Below are 27,490 nucleotides of genomic sequence, written 5' to 3' on the forward strand. Positions count from 1 at the left end.
ATGCATTACACAAAATTTGAACTTAAAAATCACTGTCGTAATCATAAGCACAATCTGATTAATCTTTAAAGACTGACAGGTGGTTAACAAAATGTTATTTTTTTTGTAATGGGGGTGGTAATTTTTTTGAACTATTTGAAAGTAAACTAGGCTTCCTAGAATAAACACTGTTTTATAACAGAGATAGTAGAATGTGAACTGGGCAGAGTCAAATATTTCAACACAATAATGTACTGTTAAACTTTTAAACGGAAAAAAAGAAGAAAAGAAAAAAAATCAACCTAGCTCCCGCGGCCTTGTCAACCCTGGTTGTTCGATATTTGTCAGTTGACACAGACTTTTCCACAAACGCTGAACTAAACCACAATCATAAACTCGGGCTTTTGTTCGTAACTCCTCTTTGTGTTTTGAATCTGGTTCTTTTAGTTTTTCTGCATTTCATTCTGTACATGCAATTATTTTGTTATATATATATTTTAAAAATATATGCCAAGTAAACACCCTCAATTATACTACCAAACAAAGAACAACTCGCAGGGGACAATGAACTTTTTCTTTTATTTATTACAAATGTACAGCTTATGAGTCTTTATTACGATTTAAATGGTTTTGCTTAGTCTTTTATTTAATTTCTATATTTTACAGGTAGCCTCTGCTAAACAAATTTCTCCCATCAGTTAATCTCATGTAAGAACCACGTGATAAAGAACAGTCATAACAAATATAGTGCAGCCAGTATGACTGATCACGGAAGTGTGTGTGTGTGTGTGTGTGCATTAATCTATTTAAAAATAATTTCACTGGTGCATTATGTGAGCAATGTATGCATCTGCAGCAGGATGGCTGGGAAAATCTACAGACTACTCTGAAAGGAATCAGATTTAGAGTCGGACATATAGTGAGTGTGCAATGACTTCCTTTCTCAGATACCTCTCTGAATTTAGTGCTTATTAAATAATGGCCCAAACTCTTTCTCCCAAGTCATCACCACAGTAAACCATCCTGACATATTTAGTGGAAAACGAACAATCTGGGGGAATTGTTTTTTTTTTTAAGCATACACTGTTTTACTCACCATGTGCTTCTATAGTGTGGAAGAGCAAGACGCCAATCACATGATTACTGATTAAAGTCAGTCTAGCAGATGTGCAAAGGCAATGATCAAGAAATTTTCAGACAATCTTTTTGACACATTTTCAGGGGACTCTAACATTATCCCATTCCCCAAGTTAAAGAAACAAAAAGGCAAGAATAAAAAAAAAAAATGGCTTAACTTAAAAGGCTGGTGGGTAAAACCGATATGGAAAACAACAGGAAGTTTAAGGCTCGTAGCATGACATCTAAAATGCAAAGTAACTGTACAACAAATACTTGGTTTGATCGCGCTCGCACACACAGATGTTCATCTACATGTGCGTACGTACTGGAAGCTCCAGTTCAACTCCTCTCCCATGAACATCAACATAGCGAGGGACTCGTTTCCCACAAATCTCAACAAAAGTGACCCCGACCGCCTCGACAGAATGTGACTTCACTGGTCCTGATGCAGCAGATGGACATCCTCACCCACGTGACGCTGTGTGAAATGTTAGTGATGAGAACATTGATAGTGGTCATCTTCAACCATCAACATTCAACATGCTCGTAGCTTATAAAACATAAGGGTCTTCTTACATTAATAATCATTAACTACACATATGCTCGATTAAAAAAAAACATGAATTATAAAGAACAAAGAAATCAAATATTCTCAAAAGGAAAAAGACCACCACACACACACAAAAAAAAAAACACCTGGTCCTGAAGTGAAAACTCCACCATACTGACAAAAAAAGGCCATTCGATTAGGTGCAGAAAGTGAACATGTCCTAAAGTGATGGTTTTGTCCTAACCTAATAAACTAAAGACAATGTGATGATTGTGCTAACACATTTGCATTGTTCTGATACCAAAACCCACTAACGGAGGGATTGAGATGAGATGAACCTTTTCTGTACATCAACCCCCGACCGCCATCTTTGTGCTCGAAGACGAAAAAGAGGTTTCCGTAACTGTAGTGTCATCACTCCCCTCTGCTCCTTTGGCTAGTGTTCAACGCACATTGACAAAAATAAAATAAAATAATAATAATAATAATAATAATAATAATGTAGCATACATAGTAAAACACTGTGTGAGTGAACCAGTGCTTCTACCACTGGAGGACGGGAGAGTTCTGGTTAGTTTTCACAGGTTATTGTTCACCCCTGTTAATGTTCGCAAAGCTCTGTGTGATTTCCACCGAAACTAAATGAAACAAAAATCAAAAGAAGACATCAATAATTGTAACAATAATACGAAACTTAAGTCATAATCATTAAAATAACTCCAGTGTTGTTGTTTAAAGTCAGTACATTTGTCCCAAGAGAAACAGGCCAATGGAGCGGCACTTAAAAAACACAAAATCAAATCAAAAGACGGAGAGAGAAAGGAAAAACTGAAAAGAAACAATTTAGGAGGAAGGTTTCTGGTTCTCTGATGGTTAGGAGTGCTTGTGTGTTTCACAAAGAAAACCAAAAAGTAGCCGCCCATGTGCTAGCAGACCATCAGCATTGAATTGTGGGTTTGCCTGTGTAGTGCTGTTATATTTAGATGTGTAGATGAAAGAAGATCCTCCTGAAATAGCGAAATGAGAGAAGAAAAGTAGTGTAAGGAAAAGCAGGCCGCTCCATTCGGCTTCTCCCAAACATCTCTGCATCCGGGTGGCCGCAGCTGGATTCGTCACCCTTTCTTTTCCCATCTTCATCTTTTTTTTCCATCTACCTGACCAACGATTCCCAGCCGTTGGTTTTTGCTCTTTTTCTCCGGTTTCTCAGTCTTTGCCCCTGCCCGGTGGACCCCGGTGTGCCGGAGGGTCACTGTTTTTTCTCGCGGGTGGTGATGGTGACCAGCTGCTTGGCAGCTTTGGCGATGTCGTAGGCGCACTGAATAACCTGCTGGGTGAGGAGCTGGTAGTCCACCGTACTGGCCGACGAATCGGAGGGCGCCGCTTTACGACACTCCACCTGCAGTCGGGACGCACTGGCCGCCAGGAGCTTCAAGGAAGAACGTACTGCATCTAGTGCTGGTCTCTGAGAGAAGCAGGCAGAGCAGAGAGATTTAGTGCGTCTGGTTGGATTTCTTGAGGCGAAGTATCATAATATGACGCATTTATTTACCTTGGGAAACAGCGACGCCATTTCTGTCACAGCTAAGTGGATTTTCTCTGAGCATGGCACAAAACTGCAACCAAAAGGCAGATTTCTTTCAATTTCTTTTTAACTCTCCATAATAGTATGCTTCTAGTAACTTCAGCTTGAGGGGTAACAGTCCGTCATACCTGTCATGTTTAAACTCCTGCGCTGCTCTCAGGAGCTCCTGGATGTTCTTGGTGACCTGCTCGGTTTTGAGGATGACGTCCTCTGTGCAGGGCAGCGTGGGGTCCGGGTCGCCCTCTGTGTCCTCCACATCCCCCCTGCTGTCATCCTCACTGCTGCGACCCACACTACCATGCGACATTTAAAAAAAAAAAAAAAAACACAAACATCAACACACACACACACACACACACACACACGCACACATTTTTGTCATGCTAAAACAAAGAAATTTATTGTCAGTTGTAAGTGATTACAAATAATTAAAAATAAGACAAATATATATATATATATATATATATATATATATATATATATATATATATATATATATATATATATATATATATATATATATATATATATATTTTACATAAAAACATTATAATAATATTTATTATAATAACTACTATATTGCATATGATATGGTATAATGGTATTTTTAAAAGACAATTGTAATATTAATATTGTAATATCCTGTGCTGTATGTGGAATGTTTTTTTATTGAGTACTAAAAATACTTAAAATATAAGTACAACAAAAACACTGAATAAAAGAATAATTATAGATAATTATAAAAATTATATGAAAATATATTATTTTTGCAACATTACTTGTTTTTCAGAAAACAAATATATTACTCTTGTGCAGTAAAAAAATCTAACATTAAAATGTCAATTTTATTATTATACAAATTTATATGCAAATAAATTTGCATATCAGTATGTAAATCAATGTTAATTAAATTAATTCATAAAATTAATTATACTATTATATTCATATATTAAAAGCACAACAATAATACTACAACAGCAATATTTTTCTTCTTAATTTCTTAAGCCAGTACACAAGTTTATTTTAAGTTTTTATTACTCTTATTACAAATGAAATGCTGTAAACCTCTGTCCACAAACTTCAAATGTTTGAAAGGAGGCACATGTAAAAAGACTCTGAACCTGGTGTGGTAACTTGCACTCACCCAAAGGAGACGTCATATGTTTGAGAGTTGTCATAGTCACTATCAGTTCCACTCCCATATTTCTCTCCCACTTTTGGAGGCTGGACAAGACAAACATGTGCAGAAGTCTGTTACACATCACAGTCTGTAAGTCACATGTCAGTTTAGATATGAATGGAAAGAGGCTCTCACATTATATCGGCCGTCAGTGGAGGCTGACAGATGCGGTCCTCCGTAGGGGGTGGGACCCGCAGGAGCGCCCTTTCGCACCTGAACATGAGCAGAATGAGATTAACAGGAGGAGAAAAGCTGACAGTCAGCAGGTAGAGGATGGAAAGGAAAGAAGGAGCTTTGATAGCCATTTCTGCACAGGACTGTTAGATGTAAGAAAATTTGCAGCAAAACTGCTATACTGACGACTGTAACTCTGTTAGACACAAGTAACTTAGTGTAGAGGTTTTAGAGGGTATTGCAGAACAGCAAGATTCTACATTAAGCTAAAAAGCAAAACTGAATTAACAATGCAATACCATCCACTTCTCTAAACTAATGAAAAGACTAAAAATAGACACTCACACATTAAACAGTGCAGTTAATAAAACAGGCACAAAGGTGCATCCCAAATACATTAACCACAACTAATAAAGCAAAATAGGTCTATACTACACTGTCAGCAATGACCCAAAAATGGGATATTGCATAATCAAAATGGCGTATTTGCATAATTGCAAAAGCAATTAAAGCAAATCAAAACAAGGCATTCAAAAGACATTAAAATACATCCTACAGATCTATGAATATCCACAAACAGAGGACGATTACTCATTTCAGCGCTGTCTGGTGCAGCACAACAATTCACTGCACCTTACAAGAAAGCATTTGATGTGTGCCATGCAGATCAACTCGTTTGAGTTTCACTAATCAGGCAACCATCAATCAGTTTTCTAAACATTCCAGACATGTCATACTGCACAAGACAAGCATATCTCTCAACGAGAGCCTCTCTTGGCACATCAACCATTTCAAGAACAATACAATGCAAATCATGCCACTTCTATCTTCCTATGCTAGATAGACAATATACAAGGCTTGTGTCTCAAAATGTATTGAGCTGCCTAGCTACGCAACATTTTTGAGCATTATAGGTAAACCTGGTGTTAACATGCATTCTGGGTGAGCCAGAGACAGACTGTGACCAGGTTTTGTTCAGACGATCTAGGATTTTGTGATATGAACCACATTAAATAAACGAATAAATAAATTATGCATGGTGATAAAGCTAAAGACTTAGCTTTTTAAAGAATTTTTTAAAAAGTAGAATAAAAATAAAGAATGACAAAAATAAATAAATAAAATGCATTAAGTCTTCTGCATGTTGATAAAGTTAAAAAGTAAATAAATAAAGTTTGCATGTTGATAAATGTAATTTAAGAAAAAAGTAAAAATGAAAAATACATACGATACATTTTAAAATCTTCCAAAATAAAATTTCTGTACATTGACAAAATTACTGAAAAATAAAATGAAAATAAAGCAAAAATGCAAATCAATTTGGGAGTAGTTTGTGAGAAAGCCAAATAATTTAAAAAGTAAATGATAATAATAATGTTCAATCAAAATTTAATTTCTTCATGTTGATAGCTAATAAATAAAATAGTCCCTCAAAATTACATTTCTGCATGCTGATAGCCAATAAAAAATTAATTAATACAAACAAATAATAAATAAATAAATCATGTAAAAAATAAAAGTAAAAAAAAATAAAAATGCAAATAAATTTTGGAGTAATTTGTGAATTTATGTAGGTGTACGTAAGATATTCACAAATAGCACAGTCCATTTACGATCAAATCATGCAAAACAGAGCTTGATACCAGGTGTATAAGAGACCCATGATGCTTAAAAATGCTGTTGATTTGGGCAGCACACTGAGTTTTTAGACACAGCCATCTAGAAAAAGAGAGGTGTTATCAGGGCAGCAAGTGCCCCTGTTTGGCCATAAGGTGGCGGTAGAGAGCAGTGAGTGAGAGTGGAAGCAGGTGCTCCAGGCAGCAGCAGCACACCAGTGTGGGCTCAGGTAAGCAGAGGGAGAAAGAGAGCCCAACAGGAAAAGGAAAAGATCAGGCCGGCCACTAATGCTCACACTTACGGGGCTGAGAGGCTGCAGGCGGCCCGTCAGGGGGTCCAGGGCTGGGGTGAGAGCTTTGGGGGTGGTCCCCACAGGTTCATACATAGAGAAGGCTTGTCTATCCCGGCGGAGAGGGGCAGACGAGGGTGTGTTTAGGCTGGAGTCTCCACCTACCCCTCCGCCCTTACCCCTTACCCCACCAGGCCACAGCCCTGGGCCACCACCCCCGGTCAGAGAACCCCCGGCCCCAACCTGGGCCCCCCGCAGCGCGCTGTTCTCCGTCTGCATCCGCGTGATCTACAGGGATGGAGGGGCATCACCGGGAGTCACACACACACATACACAAACACAAGGACCAAAGAAAACACAACAGTTGCAGTGTGGACTATTACATCATGCTGGGGCTGATAAAATGGGGCTGTTCTGATGGACAGAAAGTTTAAGGTTTTCTGAACAAGGAGGGGCTTCATTCTCAGTGGGAAGAGCATGGTATAAGATATCTACGTTTTTATTTAAAAGTTTGGGGTCAGTATTTTTTTTTTTTAAGTAATTAATACTTTTATTTATTTTGAAAATATGCATTAAATTGATCAAAAATTGACAGTAAAAACATGTTACAAAAGATTTCTATCTCAAATAAAACCTGACCTTTTGAACATTATATTAATCAGAGAATCCTGAAAAAATGCACCCACATACATATTAAGCAGCACAACAGTTTTCAACATTGATGGTAATGCTTCTTGAGCAGCAAATAAGCATATTAAAATGATTTCTGAAGGATGACTGGAGTAATGACTGCAGAAAATTTCCTTTGTCGTTACAGAAATAAAATATAAAACAGTTATTTTACATTGTAATAATATTTGACCAGATTACCGTTTTTACTGTATTTTTGATCAAATAAATTCAGCCTTGGTGAGCATAAGCAAAGCAAAACATTTAAAAAAATCTTACTGACCCCAAACGTTTGAACAGTAGTGTATATTAATACTGTTCTGCTCTGTTCGATGGTTTGGGATCAGTATGTGTAATGGTGAGCTGCAGTTTATGGCAGCATTTCATTTCTATCTGTGTGAAACTGTAATAATTTTAAAACGAAGGCACAGTTTTAATCCAGTGGGTGGCCGTACCTCCTTCTGAAGCCTCCGCAGCTCCTCACTCAGGTTGTTGTTGACCTTCATGAGCTGCTGAACTTTGGCCTCTGAGGAGGCCAGTGCTTTCTTCACCTCCAGATACTCCTGTAGTGTGATGGGCCCATCTGACAGGTCCGACGAATCCATGCTCTGATTGGCACAACACAAATCACCAATCAAATCACAATATACTGTTAATTAACAAACAGTAAAGGGTAACATCTTTGAACAGAGAGCTTTATTCCTAAACGACATACACATTTACGTATGTTATTAATTTATTGTAGTATTTACTACTGTTCAAAAGTTTGGGGTCAGTAAGATTTTATTATTATTTTTTTTTTAAAGAAATTAATATTTTTCATCAGCAAGTATGAATTAAATATATCAAAATGACAATAAACACTTTGATGTAATTTTTTTTTTTTTAAATAAATGATTTTAAACTTTCTTTTCATCAAGACATGAAGTAATGGTTGCTAAAAATTCAGTTTGCCATAACAGGAAAAAAAATGACACTATATTCAAATAGAAAACTATTCAAATTTAAACTGTATTTCACATTACTGATTTTTTTTTAGAGACTTCTTTAAAAAAAAAAAAAAAAAAATCTACTTTTGAACAGTAGTTTGAATATAAGTCAAAAGATCCCATCACAAGTCTATAATACATCCTGAAATATCATTTTTTTTTTTTTTGGCTGTTTTATCATTTCACATGGAAAACCAGTATGTTCAATCTCTTAGAAAACTAACAGCCCAAGTGATGATTTTAGGTATCACTGATGTCCATATGCATATATAAACCTACCATTAATATGGAGATTTTAATTAACATTATTATAAAGCATACTGAATAGATAACATAAAATTATATTTTTATACAAAAAGTCGCTATAAGATAAAAATGAATAACTGTACAATATAACATACAGTAGTGCTACTGAAAAAGTTTTTAAACCGCACATTCCTCAACAGGGTTTACTTTGTGCTCTCCTACACTCAGCCATGTCACTTCCTGTATGCGGACTGAGCATGCTCAGACACAGCATCCCGTCTTCAGCTGCAGAACAATAGCTTCACTGATCACAGCCTTGAAAAAGCGGATGATGTCATTCTGCAAATATGAGGCAGGGCTGCTGCTGCTCTTCCAGCGGTGCATGCTGGGACATGACAACACTGGCTTCTGTATTACTGAAAATACTAATTTGCTAGTCTGACAAAACCAAGATGATCATCTACTAAGGCCTAACCTACAGTACAAGTAATTAAACATCTCTAAAGATTCAGTGGATTATCTGAGCTTGTTTCTCCAAAGGTTTTATGATGCTCCTCAACTCAAGTGGATTCATTATTAAGAATGATGGACATCCAGATGGATGAACAAATCTTCAACCTTCAATCTTTTCCTCAGATAAACACCCAGTAAGCGAGTTAAGGGTTTGATGAGCTCACCTTGGCCCGGTTGTTGCGCTGGGTGTTGTTATTATTCTGTGCGGTTAGCTCACTGTCTGTGTCTTCATCAGACGCTACGCTGTCATAATCGTGCTGGTCATCATCCGCCTGACTCAGATCCAGCGGGTCTGAAAAATAATAACCACAAAAACAAAAGATAACATCATTAATATGAGAAGACACCGAGAGAGCAAGAAACTGCACTGGCTTAGCTATGTCCATCATATGTCCAAGCTGTGTTATTGATATTCCCCTAAAATCTCAGTTTGAAAACTGCAATGTTGGCGTCTCACCTGTGGGGCTTGTCAAGCCCTTTCCATGCTGCCGTCGCTTGGCATCACTGAGAATGTCTATAATGAGGGTGGCGAATTCTCGTGCGTTAAAGCGAGCCAATTTCTGCCGCCCCTAAAAATGACACAAAAGAGAAAAAATGTATATATATATATATATATATATATATATACACATACATATACACACATACAAATAAATACTTTTTACTTACACTTATTTATACATAATATTATTCATGTAAAAAGGATTAAGTTGATCAAAATTGACAGTAACATGTTTTACATTGTTATAAAACAATCTTTTTGAATGATAAATGCTGTTCTTTTGAACTTTCTATTTAAAATAAATAAATAAATAATTTTTTTTTTTTTTTTTTTTAACATTAAAAATAAGAAGAGATGTTTCTTGGGCACCAAATTGGCATATTTGAATGATTTCTGAAGGATCATATGACACTGAAGACTTTGCCAAGTTGGAATATATTAAAATAGTAAAAGTAATATTACAATAAAATATTAAAAATTATATTTTAAAATACATTCCAATAACAAAAACAGTTATTTTATTATTCTACAATATTACTGATTTTACTGTGATCAAGTAAATTCAGCCTTGATGGGCACTTTACATTAAATAAATGTACCAATCCCAAATTTTTGAATGATAGCATAAATCATTAATGTTTTTAAAAACAAATAATCTAATTATAAACAGACCCATATTGAATCTCTTGAATGTCACATTTTTCCACAGACATTTAGGCAAAATCTGTGAAATTCTGAAGAATAGATTGAAACACACTTTTAAGGAGCAGAAAATACTTAAAATTAGCCTAAATATTTCATAAACAAGAAAGATGTGGGTGATGTATAGATTTTTATGAATGATTTCTGTACAGGAAATATTTTTACAGGAGAGCTTTTCTGTGGAGCTCTGCAGGTTTCAAATTTGCAAGTTTTCCTAAAGTAAGTTTTATTTAAGCATCAGCTTAGCAATACGCATGTCATTACAGAACTGTCCATTCTGGTAGAGGGCGACTTGGACATGTTAAACACTGGAAAACACTGCCACATCAACAGTTCAGTGTTCCAACTTTTGACCACTGGGTGTGCGTGTCCCTCCTCCCATCATCGCTTTCCATGTCTCAAATCCTCATGTATACGCAAAGAACAGGAAATTCTCAGCCTGGCCAATCAGCCCGCAGGAAACGTACCCTTGAGTAAACGCACTTAGTGGTCTCGCTGTATAAAATAACTATTTCAAGCAGTGGTACAGAGAGGGTCATACGAGGATGCCAGTGGAAACGCTGAGGGGGAGGGAGCCGCTGCGCGTCTGCAGCAGTTACGCAGCTGGAAAACATCCATTTGTTGGTTTGCCGCCCAAACCTGAGCCTCAGACGTTTGCACAACCACAAAATGTCTATTTTTAGCCCCATGTCGTCTGCACCCCAGATATCATCTCTCCTTTGTGCCTCCATCAAAAACAGGCCCGCATGGAAGTGACAGGCACTTACGCAAGGGGGCAGCAGGAGCGAAGAACCTCCTCCCAAACATACTTCAAACACATCCTCTAAAATGCTGTGCGTTACCTGGTTGCGTGTCGCTGAGTATTCAGGGTTGACAGGTAAGAAGGGGACGGCGCTCCGTTCGGTCACAAGCGTACTGTGGTTCTGAGTTGTCAGCCACACTGAGAGAAACAAAATGGACATATATAAACAAGACAAATATAAACAAACAAACTCCGATGTCGTAGCCTTGAGGTTTCAGAGAGTTTGCATCTACCCCTCCCCTCCCGTTCAGTTTGTGTTTATGTGTGAGTTTGGCCCCCTGCCTCGCTCCCAGCCCTGCTTACCATCAGAATCCCAGTCTGCCACCCCAGCATGCTACCTCTTCTCCTCAACAACCAGGAACGGGAGTAGAGAGAGAGCGAGAGCGAGAGGAGGAGGAGAGAATTCCTGCGGCACTCCCTTGCTCTCGCTCCCTTTCACCCTCCTTTCCATTTGGCGTCTCTCCCTCCCTTCTCTACAAGCTGACTGCACTGCTTAAGTCCATCTATAGCCAGTGTTTATACAACACACCGATCACTGCGTCTCCAGGGACACGGATACAACTGTCCCCACGGCTCCGGAACGCTCCATAACTACATTAGGGAAAGAGTGAGAAGCAGGGAAAGTTGGGACTGGAACAGATGGGGGTTTGAGGCTTACCTGCATCGTTCTCTCTGCGGTCCACTTCATCGTACACATCCATAGCCAGCTCCTCGAACAAACGGTTATTTAACTGCATCCACACAGACACATCAGTATGTGGTATTAAAATTCAGACATAGGGGAAAAAACACAAAATCACAGCAAAAACTGAGCACACACACAACAGGAAGACAAAACAAAGCAACATGCTCTAACAAGGCACTAAATAAAGATCAAATGCAAGCTAAGGGAATTCAAAGCATCTGCTAAATTTATCTACTGAATTTCTAAGCATTTGAAGTGTTTATCAAACACATTCTTCTCAAATCTCTCAAAGAGCCTAACCAGAATTCCTGTGACAAGTAATTCATATGGCCACACTGAAACCAAAAATGTTGTGATACAATACAATCATAGTCAATAAGAATGTTTTATATTTATGTGGAACAAAATTTTGGACCAATAAGAATTTAGTGTGGGCGGAGCTTCGCAGTGCAATAATATAGGAATAAAAACCAAATGACCAATAAAACGTCCTGTTTACTTGATGGAGCTGGTTAAGGCAGAAACTCAGAATTAAAGTCCACTTGAAATCAAAATCGAATATTTACTTTGTTAGTGCACATTACTAGTCTTGTGGTGAATAATTAATCCAGGGGTGTCCAGACTCAGTCCTAGAGGGCTGGTGTCCTGCAGAGTTTAGCTCCAACTAGGGCTGAACGATTAATTGCATTTGCAATAATACCGCAAAATGAAAGATTTTTCAACCGCAGAGGCTGCGATTACACTCGGTCACATGACACTCTAGAGTAAAGAGGTGTGATTGACTTGAAGACCGATCGGTGTATGGCATCAAAGTACGGCGAGAGAAAGCATAAGGAGATGTCCGCTCCTTTATTATTAAGACTCGTTCAGACTGTCAGCCCAAATCCGATTTTAGTGCAAATCTTATTGAAATCCGATCATATTTAAATAGTCTGAATGGCAAGAAACTACATTCAAATCGCATTCCTGGAAGTCTGTTTCAGTCTGACCGGTCAGATCAGATTTAGCGAAGATTTTTCAAGTCCTTATGCCACATAAAACGTAAACACGTCAGACGTTTTTGCAGAAAACAAGCTTGTGTCGTTGCGAAGTGCAAGTCAAACGGAAAAACTCATTATACTGCTAGTATACATACCTCTTTGAGTTTTGAAAGTAGCGGAGAGGGAAGCACGAAATAAAGCCGCACATTCCAGCTTCCTGCGTTTCTGCCGCTGCCTCACAAGACGAAATATAATAATACAGTGCAACGGCAACATGTTGTCATGTGGTAAGACAACATCTGTATTGCAAACTGCATTACTTGTTACTGTTGTTTTTAACTCAGGCACAACAATGCATAGAAACAAATACACATTCAGTAAAAACGAGAGAACGCTTATGAACACACAAATCGGATATGAACAGTTGCGATACGCTGTGTGGACAGTCAGTTATTCAAATCAGATTCCATCCGGATATGCACAAAATCGGATTTGGGTTGACAGTCTGAACGTGGCCTAGCTCTCGGGGTACTTTGATGACACACACCGATCGGTCTAAGCAGGCACTGCTTCAAGTCGAACACATCTAGCAGTCGTTCACACTACAAGCGACACGATCCCATTCATTTCAATGGAGAGCTGACGATTTCCGGCGACACGAGCGACAGCGACCGTTGGCGACCGGATGGGGCGTGTCCAGCGACGAGACAAAGTTCAGAATCCTTCAACTTTATGCAAATGAAGAGCGACTTTCGGGAGCGACAGCCAATAGGAAAGAAGACGGTTGAGCTCATGTGATCGTTCTCCTCTCAGCCGGAGATAAACATACACAACGGAAGAAAGTAGGCTCTGTTTCTCATTCATTTTTGTTTGTATGTACGGATACAATTTAGATTTAGATTATATTTAGTCTTTTGCCTCCAAAATATTTGAATTTAGCGGCAAGAAACCTGACTCGCTGTTAAGGCAACCAGTAGTGGGAACGACCTCATCGCCAGCCCCTGGCGACATGCAGGGGCTGAACGCAGCTAGAGGAAGCATCAAGTTGGCACGCCACGCTACACGCAGAGTAACAGTGTTATGGTGCATTTCATTACTGAAGACTTCGACCTTAAGATAATAGGCCTATATATAATAATAATAATATTAGATAGATATTCTTATTAATTTAAAGTCTGTCCAAAGTTAAGAGAGTGTTTAAAAAGTGCAATCCACATGTTTACATACATGTTTATTACAGTGACTTTGAATGACCTAAATAGTGTGGTAAAGCAACAGATTTGTTTTTATATGACTTTCATATTAATGTTTACACCACCAGGCTTATTTGTCAGTGCTTTATGCTGTCATAATTATTAGCCTACATGCTTACAAGGCTGGAAATTCAACAAATCAGTCAATATACTACTGTGATTGTAGTTGTTAAATAAAAATGTCATTCATATCAATTCATGCATCACCTAATTTCATCGTAACATAAAGGCCTGGTCTACAGAAAAGAACATTTGTTTAATCTATCTAATATTGTGTTGGTCATACTATACAATGATTTATTGCTTGTCTTTGTTGAATAATACAGAACATAAAGAGCTTTAAAAATAATTGCATATTAAATCACAAGTGCAATATTGGTTTAAAAAAATCGTTCAGCCCTAGCTCCGACCCTATTTAAACACACCTGAACCAGCTAATCAAGGTCTTACTAGGTATAGTTGAAACTTCCAGGCAGGTGTGTTGAGGCAAGTTGGAGCTAAACTAGGACACCGGCCCTCCAGGATCAAGTTTGGTTACCCCTGAATTAATTATTCAGTATTCCATTTTACTCTTCCGTTTGACAGACTTTGGACTTTAAAGGGATAGTTTACCTAAAAATGAAAATTCTGTCATTAATTACTCACCCTTCGTGTCATTCCAAACTCATAAGACCTCCGTTCATCTTCGGAACACAAATGAAGATATTTTTGATGAAATCCAAGCGCAATGCAAATGAAACATTCCCAGGACCAGAAAAGTGGTTGAAATTTTACTCACGGAAGAGAAGAATGGTTGTTTTCTTTGCACAAAAAATTATTCTTGTAGCTTTGTAAAATTATGGTTGAACCACTGATGTCACATGGACTATTTTAACAATGTCCTTACTACCTTTCTGGGCCCGGGAATGTTTCAGTTGTCTATGCAGGGTGAGAAAGCTGTCGGATTTCATCAAAAATATCTTAATTTGTGTTGATGAATGAAGGTCTTTCGGGTTTGCAATGACACGAGGGTGAGTAATTAATGACAGAATTTTCATTTTTGGGTGAACTATCCCTTTAAGCCCAAAGTATATTTCGCTATGCTAAGGGTATGTGTACAGTGCATGTCATGTAAATTTCATCATCAGCATAAGTTGCAACACTGATCGGTGGCCAGTGGTTTTACATTTGAAAAAGAAGCGCACAGAAACAAGAAAGCCGTGTTGACAAGCACTTGTGTCAGGGGGTTAGGAGATACCTACAAGCCAAATCAAACAGAAATATACTTTGGGATTTACATGGAAAAGCTTTTATCGCTTGTTGCTTTGAGTTGTGCCTGTCTAAAAACTCAAATTCCCATTTTTCTCTGAAGCAGCTCAGTAACCTGCATCACTCACCGCTTGAAGCTTCTTCTTGGCTGCCTTGGCCAGTTCAGAGAGGTCCAGGCTACGCAGAGACAAAGACACAGACACAAGAATAAAAGGATGCTGGCTGCATGCAGACAGAGAAAGATGAGGAGAGAGGAAAAAAGAGAGGTGGATGAATGGATGGATGAAGTGTGGCGTAAGGGATGGGACAGCCAGAAAAGATGAGGAGGAACAGGAGTGCTTTTTACTTCATTTAATTCTGATTGAATTGTGATCCATACTAAAATATTATGACCTAAATATGAGTTTACAAAATTTTCCCTTCTAACATTCCACTGTTGCGTGGCCTAGATGACATCAAGGGAAATTTGTTTCTGAGGTGGAACAATGAATAATAACATGACAAGGAATATGTATTTAAGTAAAAAAAAAAGGTCAATTATGATTTGATATTGACTTGATGGGATGAAAAATTATGGGGTATTGTACAAAAAATGTGTTTTTGGACTCCTGTAGATGTATTTCCAGACTCCTGCCTCATCTCTCCAGTCACCCACACCCAGATGAAGGCATGTGAGGAAGAAAGAGAGCAGGGTTTATGGAGAGGGGGATGAGAAGAGAGAGAAAGAGATACCTCTGCGTCGGGCACTTAGGGCGAGCTCTGCCTCCAAAAGCGCAGCAAGATGGAGAAAACAGAAAACGAGTGAGCGAGACCGAAAAGTGAGCAGAAGACAGATAGAGAGAGAAAGAAAAGGATAGACCCCATATCAACACTCCTTCTGGACAAGTCAGTAAAGGTCATTCAGCTGTGGTGCATTTGAGGTAGTCAGCGCTACACAGGTTGAGGACACTCTGCCCTAATGCAAACTGATTAACTGTGTGGCGCAACCTGCTGGCCAGCACACACAAATACACCCGCTGCAAACTGATCTTAGTACACTGTATCTACCCTTCATAGGCAGCGATAAGGAAAAGATTTGAGGAAGGATATCATGACAGTAATAAATTAAACTGCACTGATGAGCTTCAGTAATTGTACACAATGTTTTTTCTATTACGAATCAAACACATGCAAAAACACTCTCGTACACAAACAATGTACCTGTCTGCCATCTGAGGGATGATATAATGACCGTTCTTATGATCTGCAAAAACAGACACGAGAAAAACAATGTTGAAATGTTCATCCTCAATTGGGCAGACAGATTGGTCTGTTTCACACCACACACACATCCAGGACATATTTATTTTGACGCCCCAAATTAACAGGTTACAGTTTTCACACTGCCTGTGTAAGCCGCACAGCAGAAGCTTTGGTGTAATAGGAGTTTCAGCGCTGAGTCTATTTTTGTGTTGAAAGCACACTGAACTCTGCAGAAAACCTCTTAATCAACACCTTTGCAATTTAAACATCTATAATGCAGCACAATATGCATTATGGCCATTATTCAAGGAAATACTATAAAACAGGTACTCTGAGCTCACCTGGGCGACGTCCACACAGATAGAAGGCCAGCCTGTCTGTGAGCTCATACTGACACTCTACCAAGCGCTCGGCCAGTTCCACGTGGCCTGCTTGCCTGCAAGAACAAAGTCACATTACAAACCAAAGACACTAGATACTTTCAAAAACATTAGATCCTTTCAAAAACATTAGCTAGACAAATGGAGTGACAGAACGGCAGACAGACAGAGCGGAAGAACGGCAGACCGACAGAACTATAAAACGACAGACAGACAGAGCGATTTGAGGGCAGACAGAAAGAACAACAGGACAGCAGACAGAACAAGATAACAACAGACAGACAGAGAAATAAAATGACAAGAGAGGTATAACATTAGACCGACAGACAGAATGATAGACAGACAGACATGATATGATATATAAGTTATGATATGAGATAAGATATGACATATGAGAAGATATGATGAGATATATGATATGATATATGAGATATATGATACGATATGAGATGATATATTATATGAGATATATGACATGGTACGATATAGATAGACGTGGTATGATATGGATAGATTCCATCGATCAGTGCTGAGGATCTACACTGTAAAAAAAAAAAGTTGAGCCAACTTAAAATTTTAAGGCAACAAACTTCAGCAGATTTTTGAGTTTTCTCAACTTGTTGTTTTAAGTTTATACAACAAAAATTTGAGAATCTCCCACAAAAACAAGTTGAGCAAACTCAAAAATCTGCTGAAGCTGGTAAAAATTTTTTTAAGTTTGCTCAACTTTTTTTTTTTTTTACAGTGTAGTGACTTCTGTGTTTTGTATTTACCGAGCATAGTCTATAGGTGTGCGGCCATTGATATCTGGAGCTCCTGGATCCGCCCCGTACACCACCAGAAGTTCAGCCTGCAGAACCTGCCCCGCTTTGGCGGCCACATGTAGAGGGGTCGTGCCCTTTTCCTGTGGAGGGAAAATCAGGCATGTGACAGGTCGCTGCTCGCTGTGCTGTTTTCAAATAGTCTTTTGGACCGACTGTCTGTACTGTCGTATCGCAAGTAATGAAATCAGATCTGTTTTTTTCCAGACAATCTATATTGTTTGCCACAGTAATAACATTAGAGGCAAGAAAGAACAGGAAACTAGAAATATTTTGGTTTGGCAAGTATTTATGCTTTGCAGTGTTGGGCAGTAACTAGATACTAGTAATTTAGTTACTGTAATAATATTATTTTTTGCAGTAACTAGTAGTGTAACTAATTACTAATAAGATTTCAGTAATAATATTACAGTTACTTTCCATAAAACAGCGTAGTTACTTAGTTACTTTTCATGCCTCAACTGATTTAAAATCTAACAATCAAATAATTCCTAGATTTATTTTCATAATTTTCATGACTTGCACATGCATGTGATGTCCCCAGTGCAGCAGGTAAGCTTGGAATATGGAAAAGCTTACATTCAGCAGATAGAAATATTGCATTATATTGATTTTGTCAGGAAAAAAGGTCTGTTGTGTAAGTTGTGGCTTTACTTTACTCTGGCATTACATCCCTCTGATCAGCATGTGGTACATTATATTAATATAATAAAAAATATTTTTGGAAAATTAAACAATTTCTTACAAACTCATGTGATTTGATAAAATTAACATGTTAACAACACTTCTACTTGAATGCCACTATCAATCACTATTGAGTGTTTGAAATAACTTTACTGCGATCCAATGTGGTTTTGGTCAAATGATGAGGCAGAAATATGTTGTTAGTAACATTCTAGAAGAATTTTATCTGGAAGATGCACAGTTACATCTTCTGTGGGGCGTGAAGAAATAGTAATGTAACTAGTAGTGTAACTAATTACTGTTGCCAGAAAGTAATAAGTAAAGTAACAATATTACTTTTGAAAGGAGTAACTAGTAATGAGTAATATATTATATTTTTTGAGTAACTAGGCCAACACTGTTGCTTTGGATCAGATTTGTAAAAATAGGATGTTAAAAACAGTCAGACAACAAAGTTCATAGTTATACACAGAAACATTCTCAGATCCCACAATAAACAACAAAAAATGATATCTAACAATTTAGCAATCATAGTATCTGTTTTAGTTATGATGTAGAAAACCTGACGGAACAAAGACAGAACTGTGAGAGATGGCAGATCTTACCGGGTGAAAGAAGTTGGCTTGTGCCCCCAGTGACAGCAGCCGTAAACATGTCTCCAGACTTCCTGTCCGCACACTTGAGTGGAGTTGCTGCAAGCAAGAACAAGAGAATAAGCAAGCGTGTGAGAGAGAAAAAGAGAGGGACCCAGTATGAAAGACACAGAAAGAGAGCAGACCTCCTGCGCATCCTCTCGTTAGGGCCATTCAATAGCACTGAGGAAGGCACATTTATTCACTAGCGGGGTGTCATTTTAAGGGCCCTCCTGCAAGGGCACAGACAGTGGGGAGCAGAGAGAGGCCGAGGAGGAAAGATGGAATGAGAGTGAGAGGGAAGAGACTGAGATAAAGAGTCAGAGGTGATGCCTTTGGGAGGTCTAACCTTGCTGAGGTCCTTCGTAGTGACCCCATCATCATCACGGCAGGGCAGCTTGTGGACGAAGGCTAACATCTGGTACTTGGCGCGAATGAACTCTGACTTAGTGGGGCTGTGGGGTGAAAGATACAAACACAGAAACGAATGGAGATCAATCTCAAAATCAGTGAATCAATGTAAAATAGGATGCCTCGTCAATAGTCCTGCAGACATCGATACAGTCACGACTGTTTATTTATGGCTCCTTCTGGGATGTAAGTGACACACTTGATTTAAATCAAACCATGCAAACCATCATTTAAAGATCTGGAATAAATCATAAGTTCATCTTAGGTGCCTAAAGTTTTTAGTCTCTCTCTAAATAAATAGGGACTGTAACTGTTTTCATATGACATACATAGGAAAATGGAAAAATAGTAGTGTTTGTCTGCTGTTTGTTAGAAATTAAATTTAATGTTTTTGAATGATAAAAAAAAATAATAATAAAAAGGTAAGTATATAGCATTATGTACTTTCCATTAAAGTGAAATTTATGAAATATATTTGTTATAAAATATGAATAGTTTAAAATATGTGTGTGTATATATATATATATATATATATATATATATATCAAAATCTATCTAACCTAAATAGGTTTTGGAAAGTGTATTTTGAATGTATATGTTTTGAATGTATGAATTCGTTTTATATTTTCATATTTGTTTTAAATATTATATATATATATATATATATATATATAAAAAGAAAACATTCAAAATACACATACACATACATATATATATATATATATAGGTGTATATATGTATGTGTGTGTGTGTGCTGCTTTTGTGAAAAGTCAGGACATAGATTTGTATAATGACAAAGCTATGACATAGGTATTACAAGGTGAAAGTGATTTTCAGGACATTGACCCATGTCCCCACTTTTCAAAACGCTTATAAATCATACAGATTGAGGTTTTTTTGGGGAAAGTTGAAATGCACAGTCTCCTGTAAGGGGTAGGTTTAGGTGTAGGATTGGTGTAGGGCAATAGCACAAACAGTAAGTACAGTATAAAAACCATTACGCCTATGGAATGTCCCCACATTTCACAAAAACGAACGTGTGTGCGTGTGTGAGATGAAGGTGGCACAGGAAATTCCTCAAACTTTCTTCACCTGCATGAGCTGATAATTTGTGAATGAGACTGGGCGAACCACTGCGCCACTGCTCTGACAAATTACTTTTTAATTACTCTGTATTTTACTTTTAAAACCTCCCTTCATTTATTTTGAGTGAGCAGATTTGCTAGTCTTGTCTCGGAGGTCTGCTGTTCCATGGAGCTCCATGAGAACAATTACATACAGCACAGACCAATAAAACAAGAATTACACCCCCAATCTTCTGTTTTTATGACATTCTGGTATATGATGCATGAATGGTTTATGTGATGGCTTACTGGACTTTATCTTGTGGGTTCGGTTTCCTGCGCCCACTCTGAACTTGTGCTGGATCCAGCAGAGAGTGTTCCCAGATCGAGTTTGCTCCATTACTGGCCAGGGTCTGCACCATCTGAGACACACACATGTATGTATTAGCCTATGATCCTGAGGAAAACGACAAATGTTTGTGTGAGAGGCTCTTTAGTTACCTGCAGTAAGGAAGGAGGCCAGCCGCTGTGTCGCAGGTGTTTGACGATGGAAATGTGACGGCCCAGACTCCGGTGCACAGAACAGCACTCATCGCAGATCAGAACTCCTCGGTTTATACTGCTCCAGCCTGGATCTGAACATACATGACAATGCACATTTCATCAGAGAGAATAAGCTAAAGACTATGGTAGGATAAATCCGCCAAAGGATAAAAAAATGAAAAAGGTCATTGCGATTTGATCTCACAATTTTGAGAATTTTTGCAATTCAGAATTGTGAGATAAAAAGTCACAATAACCTTTTTTATTTTTTTATCTTGTGGCGGAAACAAGCTTTTATTCCAACATCAATTGAGGGCTGATTTTTCTAACAAGCAAAAAAGCACATAAGGCCAGGAAGTGGAAAGACTGACTGGTTTGGCTTAGACTGATCACAAAAACAATTTTTTTTTTTATAGTCCTAGACCAACTCTTACATCTTATATAAACACAATTTGGTTTTCGGGTGCTATATTGAACACTGTTGTAATCGATTCTGCTGATATAAAATGTCACCAAAGTAAAATGTAGCTGGATAACACAGATGAGGTTGTGGAAATTGTGAGAATGATTTGTCTTAGTGTTGGAAGCATCAGAATGGTTAAAAATGCTAAACAAATTACATTATTTGGCCAGCAAAAGTTTGTTAATAGTAGTCATTTATTAAATAACAGCTGTATAATTTAATTGAATAATTTAATGGATTTACATAAATATTTCTTTCTGACACATACAAACATGCTACAAAAAATTAAATGTATATAATTTTTACACCACACATACACCATACTGCACTGCTCTGAATGAGCTCATCTGAGGCAAAGAGCTCTCCTCATATCACGCAGGGTACAAGTGTAGTCAGGATCAAGGTGACATTCAGGTAAACAAAAAAATGACTAAGTCACAATGTGACAGAAGTGTGCCTCTGGCTGCCACAGGCCCCAGGATCTGGCTAAAATTAAACCAGCACCCACAATACTTCCAAGCTCATAATCTCATCCACAGAATCTCACTAAGCAGGGTTTTGATACGATTAGAGTGAGAGGGAGATTACGCTGCACTGATGTAAACAGTGTCATAACATGATTATTGATTTCCCGTATGAACGCAAACACAATACGACATTAAAAATGGTGGATGTTTAGTTTTGTTTTTATTAAAAACCACAATATTGTGAAAGAAACAATATTGCAATTTAAATCAAATGTTTTCTATTTTAATATATTTTAAATAGTCATTTATTTATTCATATGATGGCAAAGCTGAATTTTCAGCGGCCATTACTTCAATGTTTAGGATCAATGATCCTTCAGGAATATGATTCTGACATGCTGATTTGAAACAGTTGCTGATCTGAAACAGTTGTACTGTGTAATATTTTTGTGGAAACTGTGATACATTTTGATTTGGGACTTGATAAAGTTAAAAAAGACAGAATTTTGTAATCATTTGTAACATTATAAATGTCTTTACTGCCACTTTTGTCCAATTTAATGCATCCTTCCTTGCTGAATAAAGGTTTTAATTTCTAGCAAAAAAAATATTACTGACCCCAAACTTTTGAAAGATAGTATCCAAAAGTATATAACATAATATATAAAACACAGCAAATTAAACATACACCAAATCACAGTGTAAAATAAGTGTTAATTGTACTCCCACATTCACTCAATTCACAAAAAAAAAAAGAAGAAAAAAAAGAGGTGATTTGATCACATTTTCCAAGGTTATTAAGCCTAAATTAATGTTAAGTAAAAGGCCTGCTTGTTTCCTTATTTTAGAAAAAGACAAGGCTTATTTTAATCCACCAAATGTTCATAATATAGCCAACAGTTTTAATCTTGCATGTGGTGAAGAACTTTAGAATTATTGGCTTAATTGTAAATAATACAGCATCATCCCTTTATCTGTGTAAAGATGGCCAGACATTCACAGATATGGAGCTGAGCACCTGCATACGGGAAAATCAAAGATGATGCCATACTTCTTAACCAACACCCTCGTCCTTCCTATAAGTGCTTGAAACCATTAACATCTCAAACGAGTTTCTCTCTGCCCGTAATGAAATTTCACGTGTACACACTCTAACGCTCACACACACGGCGCCATTCAGCCCTCAGTGGCCATGCAATTGACAATCTTCCACACGTTCATTCATACCCATAATACATTTACTAGAACGCATCCGTCTGTCTGCCCGCCTCCTCCTTCTCCTCCTCCTCCTCTCTCAGTCATCAATTCCTCACCTTCCGATACACTCACAATTATCTACATTCCTACAACAAGTCAAACACGAAAATGACAAGCTCTATTAGCATCGCAGGACAGGCCAACACAAGGACACCAAGTGTGTGAGGATACAAAAAAGACACACAAGCCCTCAGATGTGGAGTCGTCGGCCACGGGCACTGGTGACAGCGCTGGCGGCCGAACTTCGAGCATGACCGCAGGTAGCTGAGGAGGTGAAACAGAACTAAACTGTCAAAAATGAGACGTGCTCCCACATACACGTTCAGTCCTGGAGAGAGAGCAGCTGTGGATGAGGGAGCAGCTGTCATGCCCCCCGTACCACCCCTCAGTCTCCCCCATGGGGACGGTGAGGGAAAAAGAGCAAGGCCAAGGGTGGGCTTGAAGTGACGGCACAGCTGAGCGGCATCAAAAATATGTTTCGTAAACAACTGAAGGCTTTATTATGCCCTAACTTGCTTGTACACGTATTGACTGATCACTGCATTTTGGGACAAACGGCTAAGAAAAGCCAGTCAAACATAGGAAGTTCCTCTTTATTTAAAATATAAATGCAATGCCAACTTCCATCTTTTTTCCATTTTGCATTTAGGAAATTGTGCCTTGTCCAAGAAAGGCATGTGTGATTGGACTAAAAATGGAAAAAAATTAAATAAAAAAATATATATATGTGTGTGTGTGTGCACTGTGCTAGACTAACTGAGACTTGTCACAGCACTTGTATATTGTTGCCCTCTTGTTGGTCTGTTTGCTTGTACTTCGTAAGTCGCTTTGGATAAAAGCGTCTGCCAAATGACTAAAAGTAAATGTAAATGGATATGAACAACTCAAAATTACAGACTACTCAACTATAGCAACCTTCAACAAAATATGCCTATATCAGAAATAAATCAATATATCATTCCTGTGATAATCATCACAGAAATACTGTACTGATAATTTTATGAAGGCCAACTGTGTTAAAAACAGCTTTAAACAGCATAAGGCTGGTTTGAGGTTTTTAACTGTGTCCCAGGCTGGTCATACTGGTCTTTTGGCTGGTCTTAGAAGGGTTTTTGGAACTTTTCAGCTGGTCACGCTGAGAGACCAACTTGAAGATCAGCTACACAACAGCTTGGCCAGACTGGGAGACCAGCTTAAAACAGCTAAGACTAGTAAACCAGTTTAGGCTGGTTTCAACATTTTTTTTTCAAGCAATGAAAAGTAATGTTTCAGTTACGTGAGCCCAATTTAAGAACAATAAAGAATAACAACAAATGAATTCACTTTCAGAATTATGCAACAGTATACAGAAATATCCCTGTTGAAAAATATTATGTAAATATACTACACTTTGAAACAACATACCGTACAATTAACAAAATAAATTAATAAACAAATACACATTCAATAAATGTGTCACTAAATAATACCCACAAAAACGCTATCTAGAAACAAAGTTGTGCACAAACACACAAGCAAAGGCTGACCCACGTCAGAGTTTGATGTGTCCTGTCAACCTGCTAACGCTAGTTAGCTAACTCGCCTCAGCCCAAGTTAACTAGATTTGAAACAGTACTGGACAAACTAAACTAGTGCTCCTCGTAGCTATAATGCATTTACAGATTGTAAACACAGAAATATGTTTAACTCAAATACTGGCAAGGCAGTCATACGAGAATCCGCAGGCTACTTAGCAACCGAGTCTAGCTACTGTCAGTTAGCATTGTTCGATACAGAGCCTGTTTTGTGCTAAATATGAACTCAAATTTACTTTTAATCAACATAATTTGCTGTCACTACAAAATACGCATATAAAAGGTCCTGCGTATAGTATAAATATAGTGCTTTTAATTGACAGCACCTCACAGTATCGTCAATTAGCTAAGGATGGGTGCTAACAACAAGCATCGGATAAAACTTCAGCCACGGTAACGTTAGTAAAGCTGTAATAACACCTCAAATTTATAGTCACAGAAGTTTAGTAAAGGATATAGTTTATGGACATCTACTGTTCTGTCTTGTTATAACCTACATATTGATTCAGTTCTAAATCAAGAGTAGGTTTGAGATATCTGCTTTGTTGGGCCGCAGTACCGGCCTTAATTTTCGGGCATTTTCCTGACGCGTTTAACCGAGTATCCCTGCGCATTCGCGGGCTTGGTGTTCACCCGCTAGCCGCCGCGCTCGAGCGAGTCTCGGACAGTCATGGCTCACAACAACGCCTCGATCCATAAATCTCAGCCTTACCTGGTGCACTGCAGTCGGCGCACACCTCGCTTCTTTGGACTTTCCTGGACATGGCCGAAACAAAATCTACCGCTTCCAGAGATTTTAGTCCAATGCTGAGAATATTTGGCTTGCTTTCCCCCCAGGAGCGACGTCTGCGATTTCAATGCCGCCCCGAATGTCCGGAAGCCGGCGACGAGCTCCCCAACACTCCCGGTCCTCACCCTTCTCTCTCTCCTTCCTTTTTTTTTTGCGGTGTCTTCTGTCTTACCTCTATAAGGACTTTACGATTCCTTAAAATGAATCAGATTTCTTAGAAGGCCCCTTACGTTATCAGATTATTTAATTTTGGGTGTCCCCACTAATCTTTTCCCCCGATCATCCAAGCCCCGTCTCTGTCTCGGGCAAAAGGGGGTGGGAATAAGAAAAGTATGGATACAGTACACGGTTTATTTACATCCACTGCCCTATACACTTCTGTATGGCGGGCTGCATAGTCTCCCTCTCTCTGACGTCTGTCTCTCGCTTTCTCTCTCGCCACACCGTCGTTACAGGCGGGGGCAGACAGAGCAGAGGGACCATGCAGTCATGCCCACCAGTGGAGATGAATTTTACATAAGATTATTTGCATACAATCCCAAAATTAAGTATAATAGAAAAAGCAAGGTTTTACTGTAATATATTTTAATACTTACCACGTTCTATTCTTATTCTATTCTAAAAACATTAAAGGAATGGTTCCATCAAAAAATGAAAATCAGGCCATCCAAGATGTAGATAAGTTTGTTTCTTCATTGGCACAGATTCGAAGAAAGTTAGCATTATATCTTATATCACTTGCTTACCAATGGATCCTTTGCAGTGAATGGGTGCGGATAAAAACAGCCGATAAAAACATCACAATAATCCACAATGAATAAATGTGACTCCAATTCATCGATTGATGTCTTGTGAAGTAAAAAGCTGCATGTTTGTAAGAAATAAATCCATCATTAAGGCGTTTCAACTTTAAACCATTGCTTCTTCTCTAAATATTTCCCCATAATCCATAATAATGCTTCCTCTAGTGAAATTTGCAAGATGTGAATGAGTTTGTTTCTTCACACTGGCTCACCAATGGATCTTTTTCAGAGAATGGGTGCTGTCAGAATTCAAACAGCTGATAAAAATTAATTTTTGGATGAACTATTCCTAAATACATGTGCATGTATATATTATATATTTATTTATTTATTTATTTTCTGGATACCCCTTTGGAACACACTGTGCTTTTTTCCTGAAAGTATATGAAAAATGGGCTGAATGTGCTGAAGAAAAATGCAATTAAAAATTGTGCTCTGGATTTTCCACTGGCAGCACACAAGACTACTGACATGTTTATATGTACTGTGATCATGTTTTATGAGAGACAGCAATATTATTAATGAAGTTGATGAAAAAATCTCTACTTGATCATATGCAGTTGTGCTAATATTAAATCTAGTCCCCTGTTTAGATGGGTGGATGGGATGGATCACTTTTTTGCAAAAGATATTAATAATATCAGCACTATAGAAAATAAATAGTCAATTCTATTCTAAGTGGAAGTACAAGATTTAATACTAACAAATGAATAAAACTTTTGATTCTTTTGGAGTCATGGAGTATTTATTGAGACCAAATAAAATAGATAAAAACATAGCTAATTAATTTTATTTTTATTCAGTTTAATAGAGTAGCAGAAGTTTGAGTTATGTACTACTAATTGATTTGGTCATATTGTATAAGGTTAATACTAGTTAAGCATCACTGTAAAAAACTATCGTGGTTTTAACGGTAAAAACCTGTGAAAATGCTACTGTAAAAACCTGTTAAATGGTTAACGGTAAGTTCCCCTATATGGTGAAAAACTGTAATAGACATTTCATGTAATTTTATGGTAAAATACCATTTTTGGAAGTGAAAAAGAATGTATAATTTACAGTGAAAAACTGTAAATTGACGTTCCCAGAATTCCCTGCGTTCCATTTCAAATTTGATGTTTTTCTTTGAAATAACAATGTTTCTTAGTTTTTTCTTATCAGTTATGTTTATTCGGGTTATATGTTACATCTAATGTTTTTAAATTAATGTTTATTGCATATTTCACTTTCTTTCAGTTTTTTTTTTACCATAAATTTCCCGTTTTTTTTTTTTACGGTGA

At 37.8% G+C, this 27,490-nt stretch overlaps 1 protein-coding gene across 3 annotated transcripts; it reads right to left on the reverse strand.

Annotated features, from left to right (window-relative positions):
• Positions 1-539: 539 nt before the first annotated feature.
• Positions 540-25,848, reverse strand: git1 (G protein-coupled receptor kinase interacting ArfGAP 1). Of its 3 annotated transcripts, XM_058744509.1 has the most exons (21): positions 25,330-25,847; positions 20,815-20,948; positions 20,623-20,735; positions 19,188-19,293; positions 18,812-18,898; positions 17,475-17,605; positions 16,663-16,757; positions 16,280-16,322; positions 15,812-15,838; positions 15,208-15,256; positions 11,572-11,644; positions 10,954-11,051; positions 9,365-9,476; positions 9,072-9,199; positions 7,615-7,767; positions 6,503-6,778; positions 4,546-4,623; positions 4,375-4,454; positions 3,359-3,523; positions 3,198-3,261; positions 540-3,110 (listed from the first exon to the last, which is right to left on the reverse strand). In XM_058744509.1, exons 1-21 carry the CDS (start codon positions 25,379-25,381, stop codon positions 2,895-2,897), a joined length of 2,280 nt encoding a protein of 759 aa, XP_058600492.1. In that variant the 5' UTR covers positions 25,382-25,847; the 3' UTR covers positions 540-2,894. The 3 variants fall into 3 exon arrangements, with proteins under 3 accessions (XP_058600492.1, XP_058600494.1, XP_058600493.1); XM_058744511.1 differs by lacking the exon at positions 6,503-6,778 and having other exon boundaries at positions 25,330-25,848; XM_058744510.1 differs by lacking the exon at positions 15,812-15,838.
• Between the last annotated feature and the right edge of the window lie 1,642 nt (positions 25,849-27,490).

This window comes from Onychostoma macrolepis, chromosome 15, assembly GCF_012432095.1.
Source record: "Onychostoma macrolepis isolate SWU-2019 chromosome 15, ASM1243209v1, whole genome shotgun sequence".
NCBI classification, from domain to species: domain Eukaryota; kingdom Metazoa; phylum Chordata; class Actinopteri; order Cypriniformes; family Cyprinidae; genus Onychostoma; species Onychostoma macrolepis.